At 46.7% G+C, this 25152-nt stretch overlaps 1 protein-coding gene across 2 annotated transcripts in view; it reads right to left on the bottom strand.

Moving 5' to 3' along the window:
* Nucleotides 1–563: 563 nt before the first annotated feature.
* The window catches only part of TMEM214 (transmembrane protein 214), a 390212-nt gene continuing 365623 nt past the window's right edge, over nt 564–25152 (bottom strand). For both annotated transcript variants that reach the window (XM_085613232.1, XM_085613233.1), the window contains one exon: nt 564–4892. In XM_085613232.1, the coding sequence (XP_085469358.1) occupies nt 4766–4892 (127 nt within the window). In that variant the 3' untranslated portion in view covers nt 564–4765. The remainder of the gene's footprint in view (nt 4893–25152) is intronic.

The following is a 25152-nucleotide window of genomic DNA, read 5'->3' as shown; positions in this document are numbered from 1 at the left end:
CTTTGAGAAATGTAAATCCATCATTATTGAGCAACCCAGCACTCTTCCATGATAGTAATTTGCTGTTGAAACTGTCCCATGCCATTTTTACCATTTCCCAATTACCCCGCCTATAGCATTGGCGGTCATTTAGATGTTGAAGAGCCTCGTCCATATACATTTTCCTTGGAGAGATAGAGATGTAGTGGAAATATATTTTTGTTCTTTGGTGAATCTATCTGTTTGAGTCATCACTTCTTTCTTGGATATTTTATTTCTTTGTGACACGTATCCTTTGGGATACAGATTTTTGCCCTGGCTGGCTGTTGTTTTCTTAAATGTTAAAGCAGACAAGAGATTTTTCTTTTCAGTGTCGCACCAGGTGAAGAACAAGTGGGCATCTTGCACTATGAGCTCATAGAATCTAATGATGGCCAAGTCAGGGAGAACCTTTTGGAAATATTGGGACACTATGTTATGCAAGGTATGCATATAGTAGGGTGTTCTAAACAGCAAATAAATTAAGAAAAACATGCACAAACTGATGTTTTACCAATACAATAAAAAAAGCAAACACATTCTTGTTCAGTGAATTTAAATTTATTTACACTATCATTTAAATGAAAATAAAAAAGTTTCATCTGATCACAAAGCTTCAATTGGAAGCTGTAGATTAGACATACATAATGTTTACAGACAAAAGCAGTCTGGTCAAACTGCCCTAAGAGGCAAGCTCACTTTAAAAACATTGTGGATGCAAATACTGAAAAGCAAAGAGCATCCCTGTAAACCCCTCCACTACAGACCCCCAGCTTATAAATAGCCTCTTCTTAACTCCAATCCAGTGTCAAAAGCAGTTTATAAATGAACTTTTGCTTCCATTTCAATGTGGTCCAATTTGATTGAGCATAGTAGAGCAGAGGTCAGCAGCAGTGAAAGTAATGATCATCAGAAGAGGAACCAGGGCATGTCACAAATCGATACAGGAACTACACATGTATTCGAAAACACAAACATTTTTGCAGACGCATGAGAGGTGTCTGCCAAATGCAGAGAACCTCTAGAACATTTTGAAGATGTAAAACATTTTTGGCCATTTATAATACAGACAATGCAGTCACACTGGGCCCAGTATTTAAACAGGGAAAGTCCGAAACAACAAAAAGACCGAATATATTTTTATCAATGTTATTATCGGAATATTTTATCTGATCGACTTAAGCGAAAATCAGTTCTGTAGACACTTTAACACTATTGAAATCCAGGTAATTGGTCATTATTTAGCAAACTATGACCCTTCTCATATAGAGCATATGCAGTTAGGTTACAGCAAGGCAAATATGCTAATACTAGACTAGAATTTTGGTTTTGGGTTCATTACTATGAGTGGATCACATTTTTATCATGGCAAAACTGCATTGCAAGGTAACTGGAGAGAAATAGAAGACAAAAATGTCAAAGCATCTAGTGAAAACAATCCTAGGCACCAGGTCAAGTGGTAACAAGGTAGGGAATATGAACACCATTCAACATCTCATTCCAATACATACAAGCATTCTTTTAAATTCCGATCACCAAGAACAAAGGCAGCTCGGAAATATCTCAGGAAAGTCACAGTACACAATTGAACAATTTGATATCTACTATTTGTACATGTATATAGTCATTAAACAAGCGCCAAGTAGCAGATATTTCACCAGCATCAGGAATGAAGAAGTTACTTCAAAGGAGTGCCCTAGCTTTCCTGCAGTTTCTTTTGAGTTATGCCCCTGTGTTAGAAAGGATGAAACCGACCTGAAAGCTGGAAACAGATTTTTTGTGTGATGCTGTCTAAGTGATGAGACAAAGGATGCCTTTAGCTTCAGTTCCTTGGAGGAAAAACACTAAGACAGCATCACAAAATTAGTTTTTTTAGGAATCTGCGGGAAGAATTTCAACAGCTAAAACATTTTACAACCAGGTAAATAACATCCACCAAGCAAGATTTTCTTATAGGCATATTGTTCCTCTTCTGGGAGATTACCAAAGTAGTCCTTATCAAATATATATGGAGATACATAAAATATTGACATGTCTGCAAGTTAGTAAACCAAGTAAAAGTAGATGTTTTGAAGGGATATCGTCAACAGAATCAAAAAGGAGGCTTAAAGAGCACTCCACAATCCTAAATTAGGCCCGGGGGGAGAGAGGCAGGGAGAATACCTCTGGCCTGTAAACATTTTAGAACTTAGATTACAAAAAGGACCAGACCAATGACGTCAATAAGTGTCTTAAGAGTCAAAGCAGTACATGATGCCTGATAAAAGAAAAACAAACTGTACTTAAATGGGAATAGGCAATAGGCTACTGCGGACTTAATTACAAAATTGGGGCAGTATCTGAGATATGCAACTACAGATTTAACATCATCTCAATTTTTAAAAAAAGCGCTTTAGTGAAAAGTTAACCAAGTTTCTCAATTAAACCACAATAATAAACGGAGATTTGATATTTCAGTGTTTCAGGAGCCAGTCCCGAAAATGAATCTGGCAAAGGATGTAGACACAACTGACATTCATACCTTTTAAGCGTCACAGACTATCAATATAAATAAGATCTGGAAGTCCTGAACTTTAGGACTATTTAGTGCATTCTCTATGCCATCACTATAAGTAGGTGGCCCTGTGCTAGCTTAAGTGTAGGCTCCTCTCCCATATGAAAAAGAAAATGACTCTTAATATTCTCAATGAAAGCAGCGATATACTCTGGAAAACCAGAGGAGTTAAAAACCACTTGCTGTAAACAGTCTGATATCCTCCGAATCATGACAGCTACAAGTATTGCGACAGCAGGAGTCAGCGATGAACACATCTGCTAGATCAAGTAAGCACTGCAAACATGCAATGTTCCAACCCACAAAAACACAAACTACTTGCACAGGACGAGGGACTTCACTCATTTAACCTTGCTGCCTGAACATATGGAAATACGGTGTCACTGCAAGGATATGCTTCCTTGAAATCAATTCACAAATACTTTTAGATAAGACATCCAACCAAAGCCACAGAATATGGATTTGAAACATGGCCTTCAACCAAAAGATGGGCCCCACTTACAGAGTTCATGTTAAGTGATCAAGTAAAAATTGTGAAAAAGAGACTCTTTCCATCAAGCAGATACAATCATGACCGGTTTGGAGAGTGACTAGATTTCAGAAACTCTCTCCTCTTGTAGGCAATGTTCTCACTTTTGACCGACAAAAGATAGAAATTAGAAGAGTCATGTATCATCTTACAGTGCATTTGTTAAAGAGTTGTATGAAAGTCCTACAAGCCTAAATCAGAAAAGTTGCATTAGCAGCCACTTGTGTATGCAAGGCAACACGGGCACACAGCCTTCTGAAATTTGCACCAACTATTGCTTTGCACCTTCCAACTGTATTCCACCTTCTAAGAGATTTGGCAAATCTACTGTTAGAGAACACTGCCTTGAAGCTTTTCTAGTGAAAAAGGGAGGAATGTGTAATAATTCCGGTTTAGCAGTACATGTCTCCGGGCACCCACTCCAAGCAGGTTGAATAAGAATAGGTAGATGGATACCAAACGTGAAAGGCTCCTCCCAATCTGCTCCAACAGTAGGTAAGGTGTGAGTCACACTATCCGGAAATGTTTTAATTCTTGAATAAAAGCAGCAGAAAACTGCAGCCTGTGGTGAGAAACGCCTATTGTGGGAAAGTAGCCAAGGACAAATGTAGTGAAAGTACATTCAGCCAATTTCTTGTTGTTATTGGATGACACAAAATTGTATGACAGAAAAACATATAGCAAGCATTCCAAATCTGTGACCAAACAGACACTATGAACATCAAAAATAGGAAACCAGATACCTGGCCCCTAAGCTGATGATACAAAAAAAACCTAAGGTAACAGGTACTAAGATAGCTGACATGGGCTTACCATGAGACGCGATTGGAGACAAACCATATACCCAACTGAAAGCACTATCGGGGATATGACAGAAAATATTATAAGCCCGTATTTACCAGTAGGGAGGGGGGCAAGAAAATAAATACCTCTGCGTGTCTTATGATGGAAAAGTTGCTGTGTTTCTCACTTTGGACTGGTATTCAACTAAAGAACCACAGGCACTGTGATTGGGCTGCCATCATGACTGTCTACTTCCATATTTACATTTGTCACTTTGAAGCAGGAAGGCCCTGAAACAAAGTACTTAGTCCAAGGATCCTTCTTCCGCAATAGTGAACGGTGGGCATCAGACACATTTACTGCGAATGGTGAGCATGACACATTCACTGCACTGTGATGTTAAAGTTTTAGAAAGAACTTGAATAGGTTACAATACTTCAACTTTTGAGATCTCTGGAGAATCTTGGCTCCCAAGATGCAGACATGAGGCATGGAACCAACTGGCCTCAACTTCCATCAGGGGTATGTGAAGACTTATTATGAGCGAAGTCCTCTGAGTGCCCAACGGAGCATATGGATAGATTAAAAATCCCAGCCTGGCATGAAATTACATATTTATTTATTTAAAAAAAGAGGGACCATCTGCAAAAAGAAGATCACAATATGTGAAAGGGCTCATAAAGGCAAACCAGGGTTCATACAGGATAACCATTCTTTTACACACATGCCTATGGCTTTCATCCCAGAGTCTGAAAAGCTGCATCTCCACCTCCTTGTCTGGTCAACGTAGGTTTCCTTGCAAATATTTGATGGCAGAGTTCCTTTGTCACTAGAGCAGGACAGTCACCTTAACGGTCTCAGACCATTCACAAAGAAAACATCTAGTGCCTGGAGATGATGTCTAAGGCCCAGTCCTTGACTGCTAGTGTTGTGTTTTGCAGATATGTCCAGGAACAATAAGTAATACTGACGAAATGACTCCTTATGCAGTCCCAAGACACTTCTCCGCTACAGATAAAAAACATCAACAACAAAAAAAAATCTGATGAATTACTTGCAATCACTGAAAAGTGGTGAATGGTAGAACTGAACTTGGTTAGTTGCATTTTTAAGAGAATGACAATTAAAAACAAATACATACTTACCTGTAATATTGGTTCTACTTTCTGCATGGGTATTCTCAATAGTGTGATGCTTGTAAATACTTATCCAGAGTAAGCGGCAGGATGCCACAGCACTTTGTTCAAGACAAACATTTACAGCTTAAACTATAAGGAGAAGTTACTTACTTTCAATCCTATTTCTGCTCCGGCAGAAGTCACAATTACTGTATAGACCCACGTATATGTAGGATGCTGGAAACATTTAAAAAATATATAAAACAAGTAACACTTTCTCTGAAGAAAACAACAATTTGCAAAACAAGCATTGGCAAAGCCAACAGGTCTGGTTTTGGCTCCAGTATTTTGGCTTAGTCAATAGTTGTTTTGAATGTCATTTTTTAAATTTATTTTTTTATAAATCTTTAACGTTGGAGGAGCTGCTGAGTATGTGGCATAACAAAAGAAAACATTGGGTGAAAGCAATCCTATTTTTTGCTCTCAAAAACCAATTATTGCTATGGTAGTCCCTGGCACTGAAGGGAACTACTTTGTATCCGGATGCTTATGAAACAGCAGAATGCAGTCATTCACAGTTGAGGTAACCAATGGCTAATATGGCCTGATCTGTTCCCCCAAGATTTATGCTGGAGTGAGCAGAAGAAAATGTGAATTACCACACCGGACCAATGGAGGTAGGCTTACTGAAAGCCCCCATAAGTGTATCATAAAAGGTCTTGGCTAACACCATACTTGAAAATAGAGAATAACTTTGGTACCCTTTTGACCAGCTATAATGACCATCTTTTTTTTTTTTAAACAGCTGAAATGAAAGGGAGGGAAATGTCATTAACATTGGATTGAAAAAGTGACCAAAAACCTCTTTCACAACGTTTTATTTTTAGTTCAGAAATACTTTATCAAACATTTTCAAGACCATGTAATACATGTGATTCATTCGGGGAGCCAAGGTCTGGTGTGGAAAGTCCTGGATGGATAATTGCGACAGGTTGATCTATTACAAAGAACACAACCCTGGTATCAAAGAGCAGATCAGAGGAGGCTCACGTATGGTAATTCTGATGGTTCTGATGGTTTAAAGAAAAATAGAGAAAAGAAAAAGAAGCGCTAGTAGGTGAAAATGTAAGTAACATATATGGAGGGGAGGATTCTGGTGAGGCTGTAGGGTATGCAGATGGGAGTGTGTATTCTCTGTAGGTCAGGGATCAAGCACCAGACTATAGAATACGGTGATAACAGTACTTCTGAGTCTGGTGTTTGTGTGTTCAGAGTAGATACACCCTTGTTAGGGTACATATCAATGGCATTAGGGGACGGGTCCCCTATTAAGAGTTTCACAGTGGTTTAGTAATAGCAAAATAGTTCGAGATAGATGCGTTGCGTATTAACCATGGAGAGTTTTGTAAGGCGGCATTGTCTGCACCTCTCACACAGGAGACCCAGTTTACCCAGGAGCAGAAAGAGGTTTGGCGCTTCATTTTCCCAATTAGTCAGAACTGACTTACAGGCAGCGGTAAGGAAGATGTCAATTAGAAGACTATCATTACGAGATCTTATGCTTGGACCCAAGAAGCCATTTATTAGGGATGACAAGTTTCATTCTAGGTGGACCTAGCAGATGGAGTGGATAAAGTCAAATACAGAGTCCTAGAACGGAGAAACCGCGGGGCAGTCAAAAAGGAGACGCGGGAGATCCCCAGCAGGGTCATTACAATTCCAGCACGCTGGTGTGTCTCTAAGGGAGAGCTTGTGAAGACGGGCCGGGGTTCAGAAAATCTTGTGTAAGTGCCAGAATTTCATTTGTGAAAGGGAGGGAGAGATTTTGTATGAGACCACGCATATCCATACTTTGTGCCAGGCTTCTTTTGTAGCGCGTTATCGAGAGTCTCATTTAGCTTGTATTCATGAGGACAGGATTGAGGACATCAGTTTTAGAAACTGGTAGAACTTGGAGGCTTGGTGACCGGATTTATTAAAAATGAGGATGGTCTTGGTATGAGAGGAATCATTAGATGGGATTTTTAGTTTAGATAGACTGACTTTAAGCTTCATAAAATAGTAGAGATCTAGATTCTGTAAGTTAGAATGGCTTTGTCGTTCCCTAAAGGATAGCGGGATTTTGAAGTCCCCAACTCTTTCAAGAAGTGAATGCCCCTAGTGGCTTAGTGGGGCCAGGAAACTAGAGACCCATGAATTTTAATTTTTGGGTTGTTCCATAGGGAAGTCATATTTGAGTTAGAGATCGGGATTTACAGTAGTCTGTTGATTTTCAAAAGAGCCCTTTTGGGATTATTAAAAAAGTATTTTTCCGATGGCGCGGTCCGGGGTTACTAGTTAGGAGGAATATCGGATACAACTCGCCAAGAGGTAATTTTCCTATTAATAGCCATGTCATGTGGAAGTATATCCGGGGACTGAGTGAACCGAAGTGCGCCCTGTCTTGCAAGGAAGGCGGTTTGGTAATATTTAAAGTCTGCCAGATTAACGCCTCCTAGATGAACAGGAAGACACCGTTTTTTGAGAGATTCTGGGCTGCTTATTTTGCCAAATGAAATTGCTTAGTAATCCATCGGTAAGAACTCATCCGATAGCGTTAGTGGTAGTATGTTTGCAAGATAGTGGATTATGGGGGTGATCATCACTTTGATGGTCTCAATACGGCCCCACCACGTGAGAAATTTAGGGTTCCAATTGTCTAGTAAGGCTTCTACTTTACGTAGTCTTTGGGTTTCGTTATGGTGCAGGGATTCTAAAATATCGGAGTTAAACTCCATTTGCAAGTATTTAACAAACATCGGTTGCCAGGCTAGCTAGACCTGTGTTAACAAAAAGGGCGCTGGAGCAGAGATTATTTAGCGCAAGGATTTCAGACTTGTCTTTGGTAAGTTTATAGTTCGAGACTTGGCCATATGGTTTGAAGTAGGGCAGGAATTGATCTAGTGTCTAGCTCTGAAATAATGAAGATATCATCTGCGTAAGCTGCGATTTTTACTGAAACGTTATTAAAGGAGACACCATGGACGTGTGGGTTAGTTCTGATCTTGAGGAGTAAGGGTTCTAGATTTAAGACAAATAGTGAAGGTAAGAGAGTGCAACCTTGTCTTGTACCCAGACCTCTCTCTAGGTTAAACGCTGGAGAAAGTAATCCTCCGGATCTCATTTTAGCAGACGGACTGCTATAAAGAGCCACACCCATTTTGGTGAAGGATTCTCCCAAGTTAAATTTCTGAAGGGATTCACACAGAATAGTCCAGGAGACCCTGCCAAATGGTTTCAGCATCTAGAGTAACCGCCACCATTTTGGTGGAGGCTGTCTTAGCCTTTTCAATGATGTGGCAGAGGAGACCGGTGTTATCACTGGAAAGTCTATGTTTCATGAAGCCCCCTTGCGATCGCCCAATTAGGTGAGGGAGAAGAGGCTCCAGTTTCTTGCATAGTATCTTGGCGTAGATCTTTGCATCTAGGTTAATTAAAGAAATTGGCCTATACTTTATGACCTGCGTCATAGCTTTCCCTTCTTTGGGGATTACAACAATAGTGGCTTTACTGGTAGATCCGGAAATGATTCTGTGAAATGTTGGAAAAGGCCAAAAGGGTCGGGTTAAGTATATGAGTGAAGGTTTTTTTAAAAGGTAGCGGTGTATCCATCTGGGCCAGGGGCTTTATGGGATTTAAGGGAGCGAATTGTTGTGCCAATTTCTTCTAGGATGAAAGGGGAGCTCAGAACGTTTTTTTCTTGATCGGAAATGGTCGAGAGGTATGTCCTTGAGGTAATATGCACAGGCGGCTGCCGAGATCTCGGAGTTGTCTGTGTATAGGGATTGGTAGAAATCTTTGAGAATCGCAAAAGTTTTCTGTGGTTTAGTGTGGGTGACATTAGCGTTGTCAGTGAGGGCACCAATTCCTTTGTGGTTCGGTTTGTGTTTTAGGTAAAAGGATAGCGTTTTCCCTGCTCTGTTTGCATCACATAGTTTTAAACTTTTGTATTTGTTGACCCATACACCCGCTCTTTCGCTCAGGATTCTATTATATTCTTATTTGTTTGTAAGATCTAAGAGAGTTTGGGGATTCAAGTCAAAGATGTGGGCTGTTTCAATGCTTTAATGTCTTTTCCTAGATTTGAGAGTTCTTGGTTATGTTCAATATTGATTTTGGTTTGGATGTTTATAAGGGCATCCCTTACTGTAGCCTTCAGGGCGTTCCAGTGATTAGATGGGGAGGGATCAGTGATTAAGTGGTCTTTCATGTAATTTAGGATAGAATTCTCAATCGTCTCCTTGGAGCAGCATCTCTAATTGATTCATCGTTGAATCTCCATATCTGACTCGGTGCAATCGTGTTAGTACAACTGAGAGTCAGAGTTCTAGCTGAGTGATCTGAAATTAGTCTAGTCAGTATGTCTGTTTGGTCAATTAGGTGGATATGAGGTTTGGATATCATTAGGTAGTCTATTCTGGAGTAGGATTTATGGGTGTTAGAGAAGAAGGTATAATCTCTGGTTGTTGAAGTCTCCAGGATTCGCATAGGCTTAACCTAGCACATAGTTTGTGTAATGATCTATGTGCCCTGGAGGGATGGAGAAGATCTAGACTGCCTATCAATGGGTATGTCTAGAGGAAAATTGAAGTCGCCACCCAGAATAACGAGGTAGTCGCTCGGAATTTGGCTCAGGGGGAGAGTTAGGGAATCCCAGAATTCAGGATCGTCTCAGTTTGGGTCATATACATTAAGTATATGGAAATGCCCTGAGTTTTTTGTACACTTTGATAGAGCCCACCTTCCATCATTGTCAGTCAAGTATGAGTCAGTGGACAGTCCTGAGTTTTTAGTGGAAACCCTGCTTTTCTTGCCATCATGGAATGAGCCAATGATGTCTGTGATTCAACTCTTTCCAAAACTCTCCAGCCCTCCGTGGGACATTTCTGTTTCCTGTAATAGGATTATGTCCGGTTTTAATTTAAAGAGGTAGTTTTCAAATTTTTTCGGTTTGATTGGGTGGTTAAGACCCTTAATGTTGATGATACAATTTTCAGGATTCTATCCAGTGGGGAGTTATTCATTGTGAGAGGAAGAGGTCATGACTATGTAAGTCCAGAAGTGTTCTGTGACTTGAGACAACTATGAGCCGAGTGCTAGTAGTGAAAAATATGAGTGCAGTCTAATGTCATATTTCGGGGAAAAGAATGTAATGAATACGACTGATGAGTTAGGAGGCAGGATTGCATTTGAATCCATAGAAAATTCCAATGTTGGCGAACTGGAGTTAGAGGCAACTCTTTTCTTCTCCAACATTCGATCTTTCATATATTCACATGCTTAAATCAGAACAGTAAGCTGTGTGTATCTATCATAATACATTATAGAAAAGCAGAAAACAGGCTCATCTTTATTGCTGTCAAGAATTCCTGTCATGCGAGGGGAGGAAAACGGTAACCAGCGTAAACGGACTACATCTCCCAGGATGCTTAGCGGTTGAGAGGTTATTTAACTCAAGGAAAACACGCCCTTATGTAAACAGGAGAGCTGTTACATAACTCAAGGGAAAACACGCCCTTATGTAAACAGGAGAGCTGTTACATAACTCAAGGAAAACACGCCCTATAAAGGGAGGAACCGGGAGGTACAAGGCTGTCGGATATTGTGTTTACACCGACGTACCTGCTTCGTGAAGAGCAGTGTTCCGGAGTGGTGCTCCAGTAAGGCAAGAACGGAGGTAGGTCGAGTCGTTACTCCCTGGGCCGTGTCTTGCCCCATCGTCACCTGTGAAGGACCCGGAAGCTCTACCGGTCAACCATTGAGCTTCGCTTTTTGACTCGGCTGAGTCAAAGCGCAGTGGAGCTTTTGCTGGTTGGAGTCGTAACTCCCAGCCCGACCAGAGATACAGGGACTGCCAGCTGTAACGCACACCAGGAGGTGTTTGCCGCGTTACAGACTCGGAAGTCCACAGGATCGATCGAGCGGCTGCTCTCGGTTCAGTCTTCTTGCTTTTGATTGGGGTATCGGTGACGCATCACCAGGAGGTGACTCCGCGTCCCGGTGCAGTCTGAGGAAGAGGTTGAGCGGCTGCTCCCTTCAGGTAGAGACCCCAGCTGGGTGTTTCCCTGACTCCTCGATTCTCCCCAACACTCGTCGTGCCCCTCACAGCCTACCGATTGGCATTGTCGGCCATTTCATTTCTGCCCTCTGTTGGCATACGCCGGGATCGGCGTATATGCAGAGGACGGTTAGGACCATCCGTGCTGTGGGCTGGTAACGTACTTAGCCTGGAGGATTCCAGTGACTATAACTTTTGTTTATTCGTTGTATTGTTTTTGCCTTCATTAAAATAACTAACCCTTCACAAGTGGTTGCGTCCTCATTATCGTGTCTGTTAAACGATCCTGAGACGTTCAGGGCGTTACAAAATATCCGACCGTAATAACACTAACTGTCTCCCGGTCGATAACAGACATGGCAACACTTGATGATGTGCTGGCTGCTTTAGCGACCGTGCAAGTTGAAGTGGCTGCCTCTAGGCAAGAAACAGCCGATGTAAAAGCCAGACTGGATGCTATCCAATTGGACCCGCTCACGCCCAGCACCTCCCTCACGAACCAGACCCCTGCGGTAGTAGTGGAAATGCCGGTAGCCATCCCCTTGGCAACACCAGAGAGGTACAGTGGGGATCCTAACACAGTGCGGGTATTCCTCACACAAGTGGCGCTACATTTATCGTGCAAACCAAAGGCGTTCCCCACGAGTCAGGCTCGTGTGGCTTTCCTTATTTCCTATTTGGCTGGAAACGCGGCACAATGGGCCGTACCTCTGGTGAGCAGGGACGACCCCATCTTATGTGATTGGGGTGCTTTTCGCGAGGAATTCCTGAAGGTATTCGACAGAAGGGCTGACTCGTACACGGCGGACCGTGAAATGCTTGAGTTGAGACAGGGATCCAACGACCTGGTGCAGTATCTCCACGCGTTCCGACGGCTAGTTGCGGAAACCAAGTGGCCTGTTGCTAAACAGACGGCGCTCTTCCATCACGGGCTGTGCGATGAGCTCAAAGACGCCGTGGCTCATATTGACCCTCAACCCAAGACATGTGAGGGCCTTATCAACCTGGTATTACGGCTGGAACATAGGCTGAGTGAAAGAAAAGGGGATCATGGGAGAAAAGGAAAATCCCTTCCATCCTATGTGACGGTGGGAAGTCCTGAAACTTCCACCGCATCCAAGGGAGAACCCATGGACATCGGCGCAATACGAGCGGGCCTCACAGCCACGGAGAAAGAGTCACGCCGTAAACAAGGATTGTGCCTATATTGTGGCAAAAAAGGCCACTACGTACGTGAATGCCCTGCCAAACCGAAGACGTCACGTTATCGGGCCAACCGGTCGGTAACAGCCGTGGTGGACATACCGGCGGAAAACTAGAGGACTCCCAGACCAAAGAAGGGGCATCTCGGAGTCACTCATCCATCCCTTCACTCTCCAACTCGGTCACTAAGGGACACCGACACCTGTTTCTCACGGTGCACGTGGGAGTGCATGACCAGTGGATACCCGTTGTGGCCATGGTGGATTCAGGGGCCACTGGCATGTTTATGGACCACAACGAGGCATGCAGGCTAGGGCTAGTGCTTCTTCCCAAAGCTGTACCCGAAGACGTCTATGCTGTAGACGGAAGGTGATTGGTGACGGGGCCCATCGGGCAGCACACGGGGGTCCTTCCGATGAGATATGGGAGGAACCATTTGGAACAAATCGATTTTAACATCATCCGAGCGCCCCAATATGGCGTCATATTGGGATTGCCGTGGCTACAGAAACACAACCCCTCTGTGGATTGGCCAACACATCGCGTCGAAATGACGTCACCGTATTGCATCCTGCATTGTGGAAAAAGAACGGAATCCCTTGACGCAGATGAGAGCGGGAGTCAGACGGTGGCTACAGCGGCAGAAAAGGATGTGGCTCTCCCCCAGGCTTATCACAGTTTTGAGGATGTATTTGATGAGGTGAAGGCGGAAGTGCTACCACCACATAGACAGTTTGACTGCCAGATCGACCTGGTGCCAGGGGCCAGCGTTCCCAGCGGCAGGCTGTATGCCCTGACGGAGCCTGAAAACGTGCATCTCCGGGGGTACCTGGATAAACTCCTCAAGCTAGGATTCATCCGCCCGTCCAAGTCTCCGGCCGCCTCGCCACTCTTCTTCATCCCGAAAGCTAATGGGGAGCTGAGAGCCTGTGTGGACTTTAGGGCATTGAATGCGATAACCATAAAGAATCTGTACCCCTTGCCTCTCATCAGTGTACTGCTGGAACAGGTCAAGAAAGCTCGTATCTACACCAAGTTGGATTTGAAAGGGGCATACCATCTGGTGCGCATGAGGGACGGAGACGAGTGGAAGACCGCCTTTAAGACCAGGTTCGGCCTTTTTGAGTACCTCGTCATGCCGTTCGGTCTGTGCAACGCCCCGGCAGCCTTTCAGTACTTTTTGAATGAGGTATTCAGAGAGGAGTTGGATATCTACGTGGTCGTATATATCGACGACATCCTCATCTACTCGTCCAGTGTGGAGGAGCACGTACACCACGTCAATGCTGTGCTCCAAAAGCTGAGGGAAAACAAGCTGTTTTGTAAACTCAGCAAGTGTGACTTCCACGTCACGTCCGTGGAATTCCTCGGAGTGATGCTGAGTCCAGAGGGACAGGAGATGGCAGAACGAAAGATCAAGGCGGTGAAAGAATGGCCGGTGCCCCAAAGCGTGAAGGACGTCCAAAGTTTCATTGGCTTCGCCAACTTTTACAGGCGGTTTATAGATGGATTTTCAGGATTGGTGGCCCCAATCACACAGCTACTGAGGAAGTCCAAGGAGTTTGTCTGGTCCCCTGAAGCGAACACAGCCTTTGAGGCCCTGAAAAGCGCCTTTGGTAAGGCGCCGGTGTTGGCTCACCCCGATCCGGATCTCCCCTACGTGGTGGAAGCGGACGCTTCGGATGTGGCGCTGGGGGCTATCTTGTCCCAACGCAACCACGACACAGGGGTGCTTCATCCCGTTGCATACATGTCCCGCAAACTCAACGACGCCGAACGCAACTACCATATTGCGGAGAAGGAGCTTCTCGCAATCAAGGACGCCTTCACCGAATGGAGGCATTGGTTGATGGGGGCAAGACATGTGGTATCGGTGTACACGGACCATCGGAATCTACAGTTCATGACGGCCACAAGACACCTTTCTCCCAGGCAGCTGCGGTGGATGATCTGCTTTGCGGGGTTCAACTTCCGCATCACATATCGGCCGGGGACGGAAAACCGGAAGGCGGACGCCCTGTCCCGTCAATCTGCAGTTAAGGAACCATTGCCTGCGACCGAGCGTTCCATCATTTCCCCGAGGATGGTATTGGGGGTTATCCAACCGGATACTTTCCTGAGGGGAATAAAGAGAGGGATCAGGTCATTCGCATGGCGGAGGTGGCTCCTCAGTCACAGAGAATGGCAGCTGAAGGACGGGATACCCCTGAAGGGCAGGTGCCTGTTGATACCCACGCCTAGGCTAAGGAAACAAGCATTCATCTGGTGCCATGACTCTCCATGCGCAGGTCATTTGGGCTTTGAAAAAACGGTGGCTAGCATGGGACGGCATTTCTGGTGGCCAACCATGAGAGTGGATGTCAGGAGGTGGGGACAGGAGTGTCCTACGTGTGCTACCATGAAGGCCGACCATGGCCGAACCCAAGGGCTCTTACATCCACTTCCGACCCCGGATAGACCATGGGATAGCATATCACTGGACTTCGTGGTGGGCCTACCGGTAGACCAGGGGATGACGGCAATACTGGTGGTGGTGGATTACTTGACGAAAATGGGGCACTTCATCCCCTGCAAGAGAGTCCCTACGGCCGGGGAATTGGCGTCACTACTCCTAAAGAATGTGGTTCGACTGCATGGATTACCTGGGGTGATCGTGTCGGACCGGGGGTCGCAGTTTACTGCGCAATTCTGGAAGACTTGGTGCCCTGCGCTGCATGTTAAGACCGCCCTGTCCACCAGCTACCACCCTCAAACGGACGGCCAAACCGAGCGCCTGAACCAAACGCTCAAACAGTATCTGCGATGTTTTGTGGACCAGGGCAGGGAAGAATGGGTCGACTTGCTATGGGTTGCAGAGATAGCCTATAACAACGCCACTCACAGCTCCACACAGTCATCTCCGTTCTATAGCAACTATGGCCAACATCCCAGGTTCTTGCCATTTCTACATCCGTTCAGAGAGGACAGGATTCCCGCCACAGCGGACAGGGTGGCACACATAAAAGACACGTTGATGCGCTCAAGGGCTGTCCTAATAGAGGCCAAGAGACGATACAAGGCTGCAGCCGACAGGAAGAGAAGGCCCGGGCCACTGTACCGCACTGGAGACTACGTCTGGATATCCACAAGAAACATGAGGTTTCGAAAGAACAGTGTGTTCCATCCCAAGTACATGGGCCCCTATCGCATTACCAAGTGTATGGGTCCCGTGAACGTGTGCTTGCCCCAGTCATTGCGGATACACCCTGTCTTTCATGTATCATTGCTCAAACCAGCACCCTCCAAGCCGTCTGGGACACCTAGGCCGGTATGCGTGGAGTCGGAGGTGGAGTATGAAGTGTCGGGCACACGGGCGTCCAAATGGCGCAGGGGGAAGCTGTGGTACCTGGTTGCGTGGAAAGGCTATGGCCCGGAAGAGCAATCATGGGAACCGGCTGAAGGGGTTCATGCTCCGCGCTTGGTCTCCTTGTTCCATCGGCGTTTTCCTGCCAGCGCTGGACCCGTGGGGAGCCGCTGAGAGGGAGGATGTACTGTCAAGAATTCCTGTCATGCGAGGGGAGGAAAACGGTAACCAGCGTAAACGGACTACATCTCCCAGGATGCTTAGCGGTTGAGAGGTTATGTAACTCAAGGAAAACACGCCCTTATGTAAACAGGAGAGCTGTTACATAACTCAAGGGAAAACACGCCCTTATGTAAACAGGAGAGCTGTTACATAACTCAAGGGAAAACACGCCCTTATGTAAACAGGAGAGCTGTTACATAACTCAAGGAAAACACGCCCTATAAAGGGAGGAACCGGGAGGTACAAGGCTGTCGGATATTGTGTTTACACCGACGTACCTGCTTCGTGAAGAGCAGTGTTCCGGAGTGGTGCTCCAGTAAGGCAAGATTGGAGGTAGGTCGAGTCGTTACTCCCTGGGCCGTGTCTTGCCCCATCGTCACCTGTGAAGGACCCGGAAGCTCTACCGGTCAACCATTGAGCTTCGCTTTTTGACTCGGCTGAGTCAAAGCGCAGTGGAGCTTTTGCTGGTTGGAGTCGTAACTCCCAGCCCGACCAGTGATACAGGGACTGCCAGCTGTAACGCACACCAGGAGGTGTTTGCCGCGTTACAGACTCGGAAGTCCACAGGATCGATCGAGCGGCTGCTCTCGGTTCAGTCTTCTTGCTTTTGATTGGGGTATCGGTGACGCATCACCAGGAGGTGACCGCGTCCCGGTGCAGTCTGAGGAAGAGGTTGAGCGGCTGCTCCCTTCAGGTAGAGACCCCGGCTGGGTGTTTCCCTGACTCCTCGATTCTCCCCAACACTCGTCGTGCCCCTCACAGCCTACCGATTGGCATTGTCGGCCATTTCATTTCTGCCCTCTGTTGGCATACGCCGGGATCGGCGTATATGCAGAGGACGGTTAGGACCATCCGTGCTGTGGGCTGGTAACGTACTTAGCCTGGAGGATTCCAGTGACTATAACTTTTGTTTATTCGTTGTATTGTTTTTGCCTTCATTAAAATAACTAACCCTTCACAAGTGGTTGCGTCCTCATTATCGTGTCTGTTAAACGATCCTGAGACGTTCAGGGCGTTACAATTGCAACAGATTTCTGAGGACTGTCTGTCCCTCTGCTGCATCTGCTTTTGCGTCCACATCTAGGCAATAGTGCTTCATAAACATGTGCCTGCTCTTCCAGGTAGCTGCATGGCATATCTCCCTCAAGGGCACACCATCACAGACTGCCTCTGTTGTCGCCATGCTCCTGTTGGATTAGAGCAAACATTTGGCCTGTGACTGACAGGCTGAGAACCAATGTGCTATGCCATTAGTACTAGGGACGACCTCTTCCTGGCCCAAAAGACTCGAACAGCTGGTCTGTATAGTGTAAGCCAATTGTTTGATCTATGTAAAAACTGAGGCAATTATGCAAGACCAATGAATGTAATTACTTTCTGCTGACAGAGGTGTTTGAGAAGAAAGATCGTAGAATAACAGGCTAATTTACACAAAAGTCAGTAGGAAGCTTGACATTAATTTCGATTAGCTTGCAAAATAACTGTGCCCTTGTGTAATCCAAAGAAAAGGTTCTATTGTAGTGAATGTTAGTACTTCTCCTACTTTCCTTGCTGATGTTAGTGCTAGGGTAAGCGCTGTCTTCCAGATGAACTTTAGATGCATCTTGTGTATCGGTTCAAAGGGAGGTTCTCTTAACAGGCTGAGGACAGTGTTGAGCTCAGAGGGAGCTGGAGGGAGTCGTACATGTGGAAATGCCCTAAAAAGTATTTGAATAAATTGCTCTATGATCCGTTGGAAAAACGGATTAGATGACTATTGCTTTGTTTATAGGAAGCTTGATACTGCAGCTGAATGGACTCTCATTGAATAATGTTTAAGCCCATTCTTAGCTAAATCTAACAAGTATGAGAGTATTTGATGATGTTGTATTTGAAGTAGAGGCAAGACTCTCCTATCACAACAGAGACAGAAGCCCTTCCACTTGGGTTGTACATTGTTATAGTTACCAGAGCACTTGCCATGCTATGATGTTTCTACAGTCTTCCGGCAGATACAAGAGGAAGGCGGGGCCGGCATCGGCCCCGCCGCCATTATGGTGGTCGGCCGTGCCCCCGTATCTTTCCCGTTCTGCTGGCCCCCGCATTGGCTGGGGGCCGTGCCCCAGAAGCGATCCGATCGCTTCCGGGTTATGGAAGACTCTGCCGCGCCCCGGAAGTGATCGGATCACTTCCGGGGCGCGGGTGATCACCCGCACCAGAAACCAGTTTCAGCTGGTGGATGTGCGTCATTATAAAGCCAGGGGGAGCACGGAGGGTAGTCTCTTTGCTCTCCGCTCACCTCGGCAGCACACCCGTCGCGTGTGCCTCCTCCCTCGGGAGGACCTTTAACCTTTTTTCTTTTATTGCCTGCAGGTCTGTGGCGGCGTGGTACAGGAGGACAATCGCAACTGGATTGGCAGGACCGGAGCACGGATCGGTGGCATGGCACAAGGAGGGGTGCTGCATACAAACAACTGCAGTCTCTGAGTCAGCTGCTGGCGGGAGCGGAGTTGCGGCGCTCATTGCGGGCGAGGCCCTTGGTCGGATGTGGACTCTGAGTCGGCAGGGAGAGTGGTGGCCCAGTTTTATGCCGCGCGGGTCGTGACCAGCATGATGATCAGGGACCCGTTTTACTGCCCGGGAGAAGATCCTGCACCCGGGATGGATCGTGGCAAAGGGACCACTCCGTCGCATGCACGCAGCCTCGGCTTGGATTGCACAGTTAAGTGGGGAGTGAGCAGCTGTGTGGTGGCAACAGTGGGTTTAAGAATGCTTCATTTAGTTAAAGTCATAACCTGTAAAGCACTCGGGTACAGCTAGCGGTATACAAATAAAGTGGTGAATTCGTAGAAAATGTACGCCTGCTTTATGCCTTCGACGGAAAAGGGATAATTTTGGAAACTTCTGCGCAGAAAAGAGGCATCCAGAGCATTTTTGTAAAAGTGTCTAGAAACCTAATAGACGTTAAGTAAATGATCAGCGCGCTGGCGCGGTTAAGAATGGGTGCTTGCAGGCGTGTAGGGCTTCCTCCGAGCGCGATGGGGTAAGTCTGCTGGGGCAGTCATCTGAGGCAAAACCTTGGCACGAGCTCACGCGCGTTTCAAATACCCTCGTTTGGTGGTACGGTTGTGTCTGCCACCTTTTTGGGTGATCTGCTGTGCGTCGAATGCTAGGCGTACTATAACAGTGTGGTCCAAGTAGGAATTCAGCTGAGTAGCTATTTTCGGAGCTGTGCATAGGATGCAAGAGTTGCTGTTCCTTGATTGTCCTGTAGCTATGCTGATCTACAATGCGTGGATTTGTTCTGCCTTGGTTTATGGTATATATGCCTCTTGCCTAGCTACGCTGATCTACAATGCGTGCAGGTGTTTTGCCTTGGTTTATAGTATATATGCATTTAGTATTTATACAGTATCTGAATAGGGCGTATATTGGCAGAGTTAAGCATTGGTTCAATAATCCTGGCACTAAAGTGCACTTCCTTTTAGGCAGATGTAGCATATGATAAGGAAAATGGCATAACTCACCGTGCCAGGGGTGGGATGGGACACTGCCTCATGCGGTGTCTTGCGGAGTGCCGAGGAAAATGTGATTGACATTTGGAAAAACCCAGTGGATGAAGCGAACTGACCCAAAGCCCCACTATGTATGTATATACGTATTTTTCATTCACTAATTTGTCATTACACGAGGCTAAAAAACAATAAAGCAGTATCTAGGCCAGACCTAGAAAAGAAACATTGAATATAACAGTGAGGTCACAGGATTCCTTATCCTCAAACTAGAACATGCAGTAGCATTTTTCCTGAATGTGTTTTCAAACTCGATACTGTAGGGGAGTGAGTGCATTTGTTTTCTTTTGTTAACCCCTTCAGCGCTGCGCGGATTTCCGCGCAGTGCTGAAGGTTCTGAGCGCGGGCGGGGCCATGACGGAACGGTTCCGTCATAAGCACAGCCCAACCGACGTGCATGACGGAACCGTTCCGTCATAAGCGTCGAAGGGGTTAAATAAACAGGGGCAAAGCAATGTTAGAGTGAGCGTGAACAAAAGCAGGTCATGAAATGTAAAGCACATCAGCTTAGCTCTGCCCCTTGCTTTTACAATTAATATAGGTGAGCCTCTATTATGGGTCAGCTAGTAACGGTGCAGCAGGTGCAGTGGCACTGGGGCACAAGGTATGGTAGCCAGTTAGTGGCGGTCTGTTACTGCGGGTCAACCAGGGAATAGGCGCAAACCCCTTGCTTGCTTTACGGCCCATGGCACCCATGCGATGGCACCGAGCTCTGTGTCCCACTCGTGCTGCCCCTCTGCTAATTGTTGTGTACTTCGTAGGTGATCTGAGTAAGAACAGGACACGGACGGCAGGCTGTTGAAAGATTATAATTACGTAAATATTCAAGTCTGTCCGGATGTAATCAAAATGACCCTATCACTTACCAGTAACCTCATTACCCTGAGGCCATCATCTTGTCGCATTTCTTGCTATTGAAAGTGTTGTGTACCATAGTAAGGAAGGATGCATAATTAAGTTCATGGAAAAGTTTAAGAGTATTTACTTTATCATGCCAATTTTCCTGGGTCAGGGGAGGCGTAGCTGCCCCCAGCCTCCGCGGAGACCTTGTTTTCGCTGTAATCTAGAGGACAGGCAACTGGGTTCAACGGGGGGGTTGCGCAGCAGTTGGAATGTTAAAACTACAAGTGTCAAGCCACCTTAAAACGGATTAGCTATTGTCAACAATGTACTTGCACCACTGGAAGCGGTTTTTGGGGTCTGTAGCTCGTTGGTGCGGGTTACTATGGCACTATATTACTTGGGCATTGATGCTGGGGTATTCCTTAAATGGGATTATAAAATGTAAAATATCCGCAGCTATGCTGTGCGCTTACTATTGGCTATGGTGGGCATGGCTTATTTTCCCTTCAGGATTTTTAGCCACAACTTGTCTTTTAAGTATTTACTTCACAGTGAACTTTGAGCACCTCAAACAATGGGTGATCTTTCCACCATTATTTCACGCATTTGGTTCAAAGGATATGTACAATTTATCTCCGGGGGGAGAGGATGTGGCCTAAGGGCTAAAGCAGTCGACCTCGAAACTGAGAAAGCGGGTTCGAGTCTGACCTCTTGTTATTCAGGCCTGTTTTTCTGGTCATTTTTGCCTTTTGTCATAAATGGCAGGGCCGTTGCATCCTTTTAGACTATATATGGTCGTGTATTATGCTATCTATACTAGGAGGGTTCTGTTCGGCTGACGGACCGATGTTAGATATGGGGGTCTCTAGTTGGCAGGGTAGGTACCAATGTCCAAATAGGGACTCTTGCCTCTAGTCAGGGAAAGAGGGATACACAGTAAGATAAACCCTGCTCACCTTCTAGGTGGCTTGGCCTGAGCAGGCTAGGCTATCAACGGCAATGTGTAAAGTATTTGTACCAACACTCACAGTAACAGTGAAAACGCCACAGATTTACTCCACGCCAGTTTTGGGGAGTAAGGTATCTTTACTAAAAAAACTTTCTCAAGACCGAATACTACAGAAAACCAACATACAATTAATAATGATCTGCAGTGAGTGAGTGGCTAGGGTAGTGTTTAGCCCAGGGATTTCTTGACTACTCAGGTTAGGCAGCCGCAATTGGACCTCACGCTGCCTGGTCTGAAAGCACACAGCCAGCCAGCGATCCCAATTTTAGCTCTGAGAAATTCTTTGATGTGTGCCTTAGCTGATTCCATGGGATCGCAAACGCAGTGATAGGATTAGATCCATCATTTTATCATGCCTGTTTTGAAACACAGAGACACGGCTTTTTTGCTGCAAATACTGCAATTAGGTTTCCCGGTTGGTTCTATTAAACAGCAGCAACGTGCTCGGATTCTAGGAGCTGGGGTCTTACAAGAAACTATCACTGGGCAATTCTTGTAAAACACCTTTAGCGTGACAAGGGGGGCCGGTGCTTGAGAATGCAAAGCGCTCAATGGTACATGCTCATGCGTGTTTTAAGGGTCACATAGAAGAGTGGCAGCGGCAAGGTTTTGGGGCACCAATGGCCGGGCCGGGGGGCATTGTGTTGCCATCAGAATGGCCAAATAATTGGCATTTGCAGTTCAAAACGTGACTTGCCTTTCAGTGGCCATTCACATCTAGACTTCCAAGCTGTCATATGTTGAGGTCAGTCTTGCGAGGCGGTGGCCCGGGTGGGGTCACCCAAGCGCATTGCAAATGACATCTATACATTAGAAACCCGTTAGGTCACGAGGGGGTGCAGCAATATATGCCGGTGGTTGTCACAGAGTACCGGTTCACCCAGGTGCTCTACTGGTAGATATGCATATTACTAAGTTATTGTGCCACACGCTATCTCTGCACCCAGGTGCCAGAACACTGGTTCACTGGATGTCGGTGTTGTGGCGCACGCTATCGGTCCGCCCTATATACCTGATCACGCATTAGAGGGCTATGGTTCGTCACGCGGTATCTCGGCACTCGGTTCTGTGATACACTGTACCTACCGCTCACGGCTTGTGCATTTATAGTGTGTGGGATGCCCATGATATCTTGCATTCGTTTGGTGTCACACATTGTATCACACTGTATCTTTTACCAAAATACTAATCATCTGTGTTTGATTTTCATTTATGTATGGCTGGATCCATGACGGTTGCATGGGAGGCGCCCCACACCACAATGACTGCAAGATGGGGGCAGGCAGGTGGACCGAAAGATCCAGGACTGGAGTGGCCTGTCACGCAGGAAGAGAGTCAGCGACACCTCATCACGAAGAAGACACAACCACGACGAAAGTCGATTCTCTGGACACCAAGTTGGAACGTCAGGCGTGTGTTTTCGGCCATTCGTATGTCTCCCGTCTAAGTAACCTCTTTTATTGCAGGAAATGGGACAGCCTGCGCAAAGCGCTTAGGTTTCAGGGGCTCCTTTTTTGGGGCACGGGGGGCTGCGTTTTGACAGGTTCAGGGAGCAGATAGGTCGCATGCTTGCTTCCATTGGCACTCCCCCCCGACGCTATGATTTTACATCTTGGTGGTAACGACTTGGTGCACCTAAATAGGAGAATCCTGATTGAAACAGTACTGTCAGAGTCAGCATGGCCTGCTGGGCGCTGCCCAGGTGCGGTTATTGTGTGGTCACACAAGATACCAAGGTTTCAGTGGCGGGGAGGGGGAATCAGGGGGGGCTCTCAATCACTCTGTTCAGAGGATCACTAATAAATAGACAAGCTGTTTAGGGCACCAAGATTACAAGTGATTGCTCAGGGGTGCATAAACGGGGACGTCTGCTACTGGCGAGATGGGGTGCAGTTCTATAGGTTTGGCACCAAGTTATTCCTGGGCAACATTTTAGCTTGGCTGGGCCAATTTCAATGGTGAGTATGACCTTGGGTTTTGTGGGGGGCCCGATAGTCGATCGACTATGCAGGCCTGTGCGGTAAGGTCATCGGTTGGACAGACTAAATGGACTAATCTTTTGGGGCGCCTTATTAAGTGGGGTGCCCAGAGGGGAGGGACATGTGGCTCTCACCAGACTCCAGGGGCAGTTACAACCGGTTGGTTGCAACGGTGCGGGGACAAACGGGGGTTACGCTTTCCATTGGCTGGTTGGCCACCCTGCACGCGGGCGTAAGTAAGCTGCGCTGTCTGCATGGCCCCTTTATGGAGTAAGTCTTGAACGTATGGGGGTTGCCTGGAAGGAACTACTTCCGGGTCAGCTGGGCCCCCTGCGCATGCGCACCCTGGTTGGGGGGCGCGGGACAAATATGGAGTAAGTCTTGAACGTATGGGGGTTGCCTGGAAGGAAGTGCTTTCGGGTCAGCTGGGCCCCCTGCGCATGCGCACCCTGGTTAGGGCGCGCGGGACAATTTGGATTAAAGGGGAAGGGGCCAGCGTGATTGACCTTGCCGTAGGCCCGAAAGGAATACGCAGAAATGTGATCAGCAATATGTTTAGACTAGGATAGGAACATTATGTATTAGAGCTTGGTTAAAGCTAGGAATTAATCAAATGTACCGAATCCTGTCTTATTTCATTTCTGCGTAATTATACATTTGTGTGCAAATATGTTATGTTTGTTAATAAAATACGATCGGGGGTCGACGACCCCCTATTCCAAATAAAAATGATTGTATTGGTTTCTGTCACAATAGAAGGGAGGAGGGGGCGGTAGGCCGTACCGGACCATAGAGGAAGGCGGGGCCGGCATCGGCCCCGCCGCCATTATGGTGGTCGGCCGTGCCCCCGTATCTTTCCCGTTCTGCTGGCCCCCGCATTGGCTGGGGGCCGTGCCCCGGAAGCGATCGGATCGCTTCCGGGTCATGGAAGACTCTGCCGCGCCCCGAAAGTGATCGGATCACTTCCGGGGCGCGGGTGATCACCCTCACCAGAAACCAGTTTCAGCTGGTGGATGTGCATCATTATAAAGCCGGGGGGAGCACGGAGGGCAGTCTCTTTGCTCTCCGCTCACCTCGGCAGCACACCCGTCGCGTGTGCCTCCTCCCTCGGGAGGACCTTTAACCTTTTTTCCCCACCCACCATCCCTGAGATAGATGTTTGTTGAAGCGAAATATGTTAGTGTGTTTTTTCCACAGGGTGTCAATTGCGAAGGAAATTTGGATGTAAATGCCTTTTTGTCGTGTTTTAGGCGGTATTTCAGGTCAGGCGGTAAGGTCATCGGTTGAACAGACTAAATTGACTAATCTTTTTGGGCGCCTTATTAAGTGGGGCGCCCAGAGGGGAGGGACATGTGGCTCTCACCAGACTCCAGGGGCAGTTACAACCGGGTGGTTGCAACGGTGCGGGGACAAACGGGGGTTACGCTTTCCATTAGCTGGTTGGCCACCCCGCACACGGGCGTAAGTAAGCTGCGCTGTCTGCATGGCCCCTTTATGGAGTAAGTCTTGAACGTATGGGGGTTGCCTGGAAGGAACTACTTCCGGGTCAGCTGGGCCCCCTGCGCATGCGCAACCTGGTTGGGGGGCGCGGGACAAATATGGAGTAAGTCTTGAACGTATGGGGGTTGCCTGGAAGGAAGTGCTTCCGGGTCAGCTGGGCCCCCTGCGCATGCGCACCCTGGTTAGGGCGCGCGGGACAATTTGGATTAAAGGGGGAGGGGCCAGCGTGATTGACCTTGCCGTAGGCCCAAAAGGAATACGCAAAAATGTGATCAGCAATATGTTTAGACTAGGATAGGAACATTATGTATTAGAGCTTGGTTAAAGCTAGGAATTAATCAAATGTACCGAATCCTGTCTTATTTCATTTCTGCGTAATTATACATTTGTGTGCAAATATGTT

The sequence above is a fragment of the Triturus cristatus genome, chromosome 6 (genome assembly GCF_964204655.1).
Source record: "Triturus cristatus chromosome 6, aTriCri1.1, whole genome shotgun sequence".
Classification (NCBI taxonomy): Eukaryota; Metazoa; Chordata; class Amphibia; order Caudata; family Salamandridae; genus Triturus; species Triturus cristatus.
Note: the sequence above shows the minus strand (reverse complement) of the source record. Positions and strands in the feature narration are given on the sequence as shown.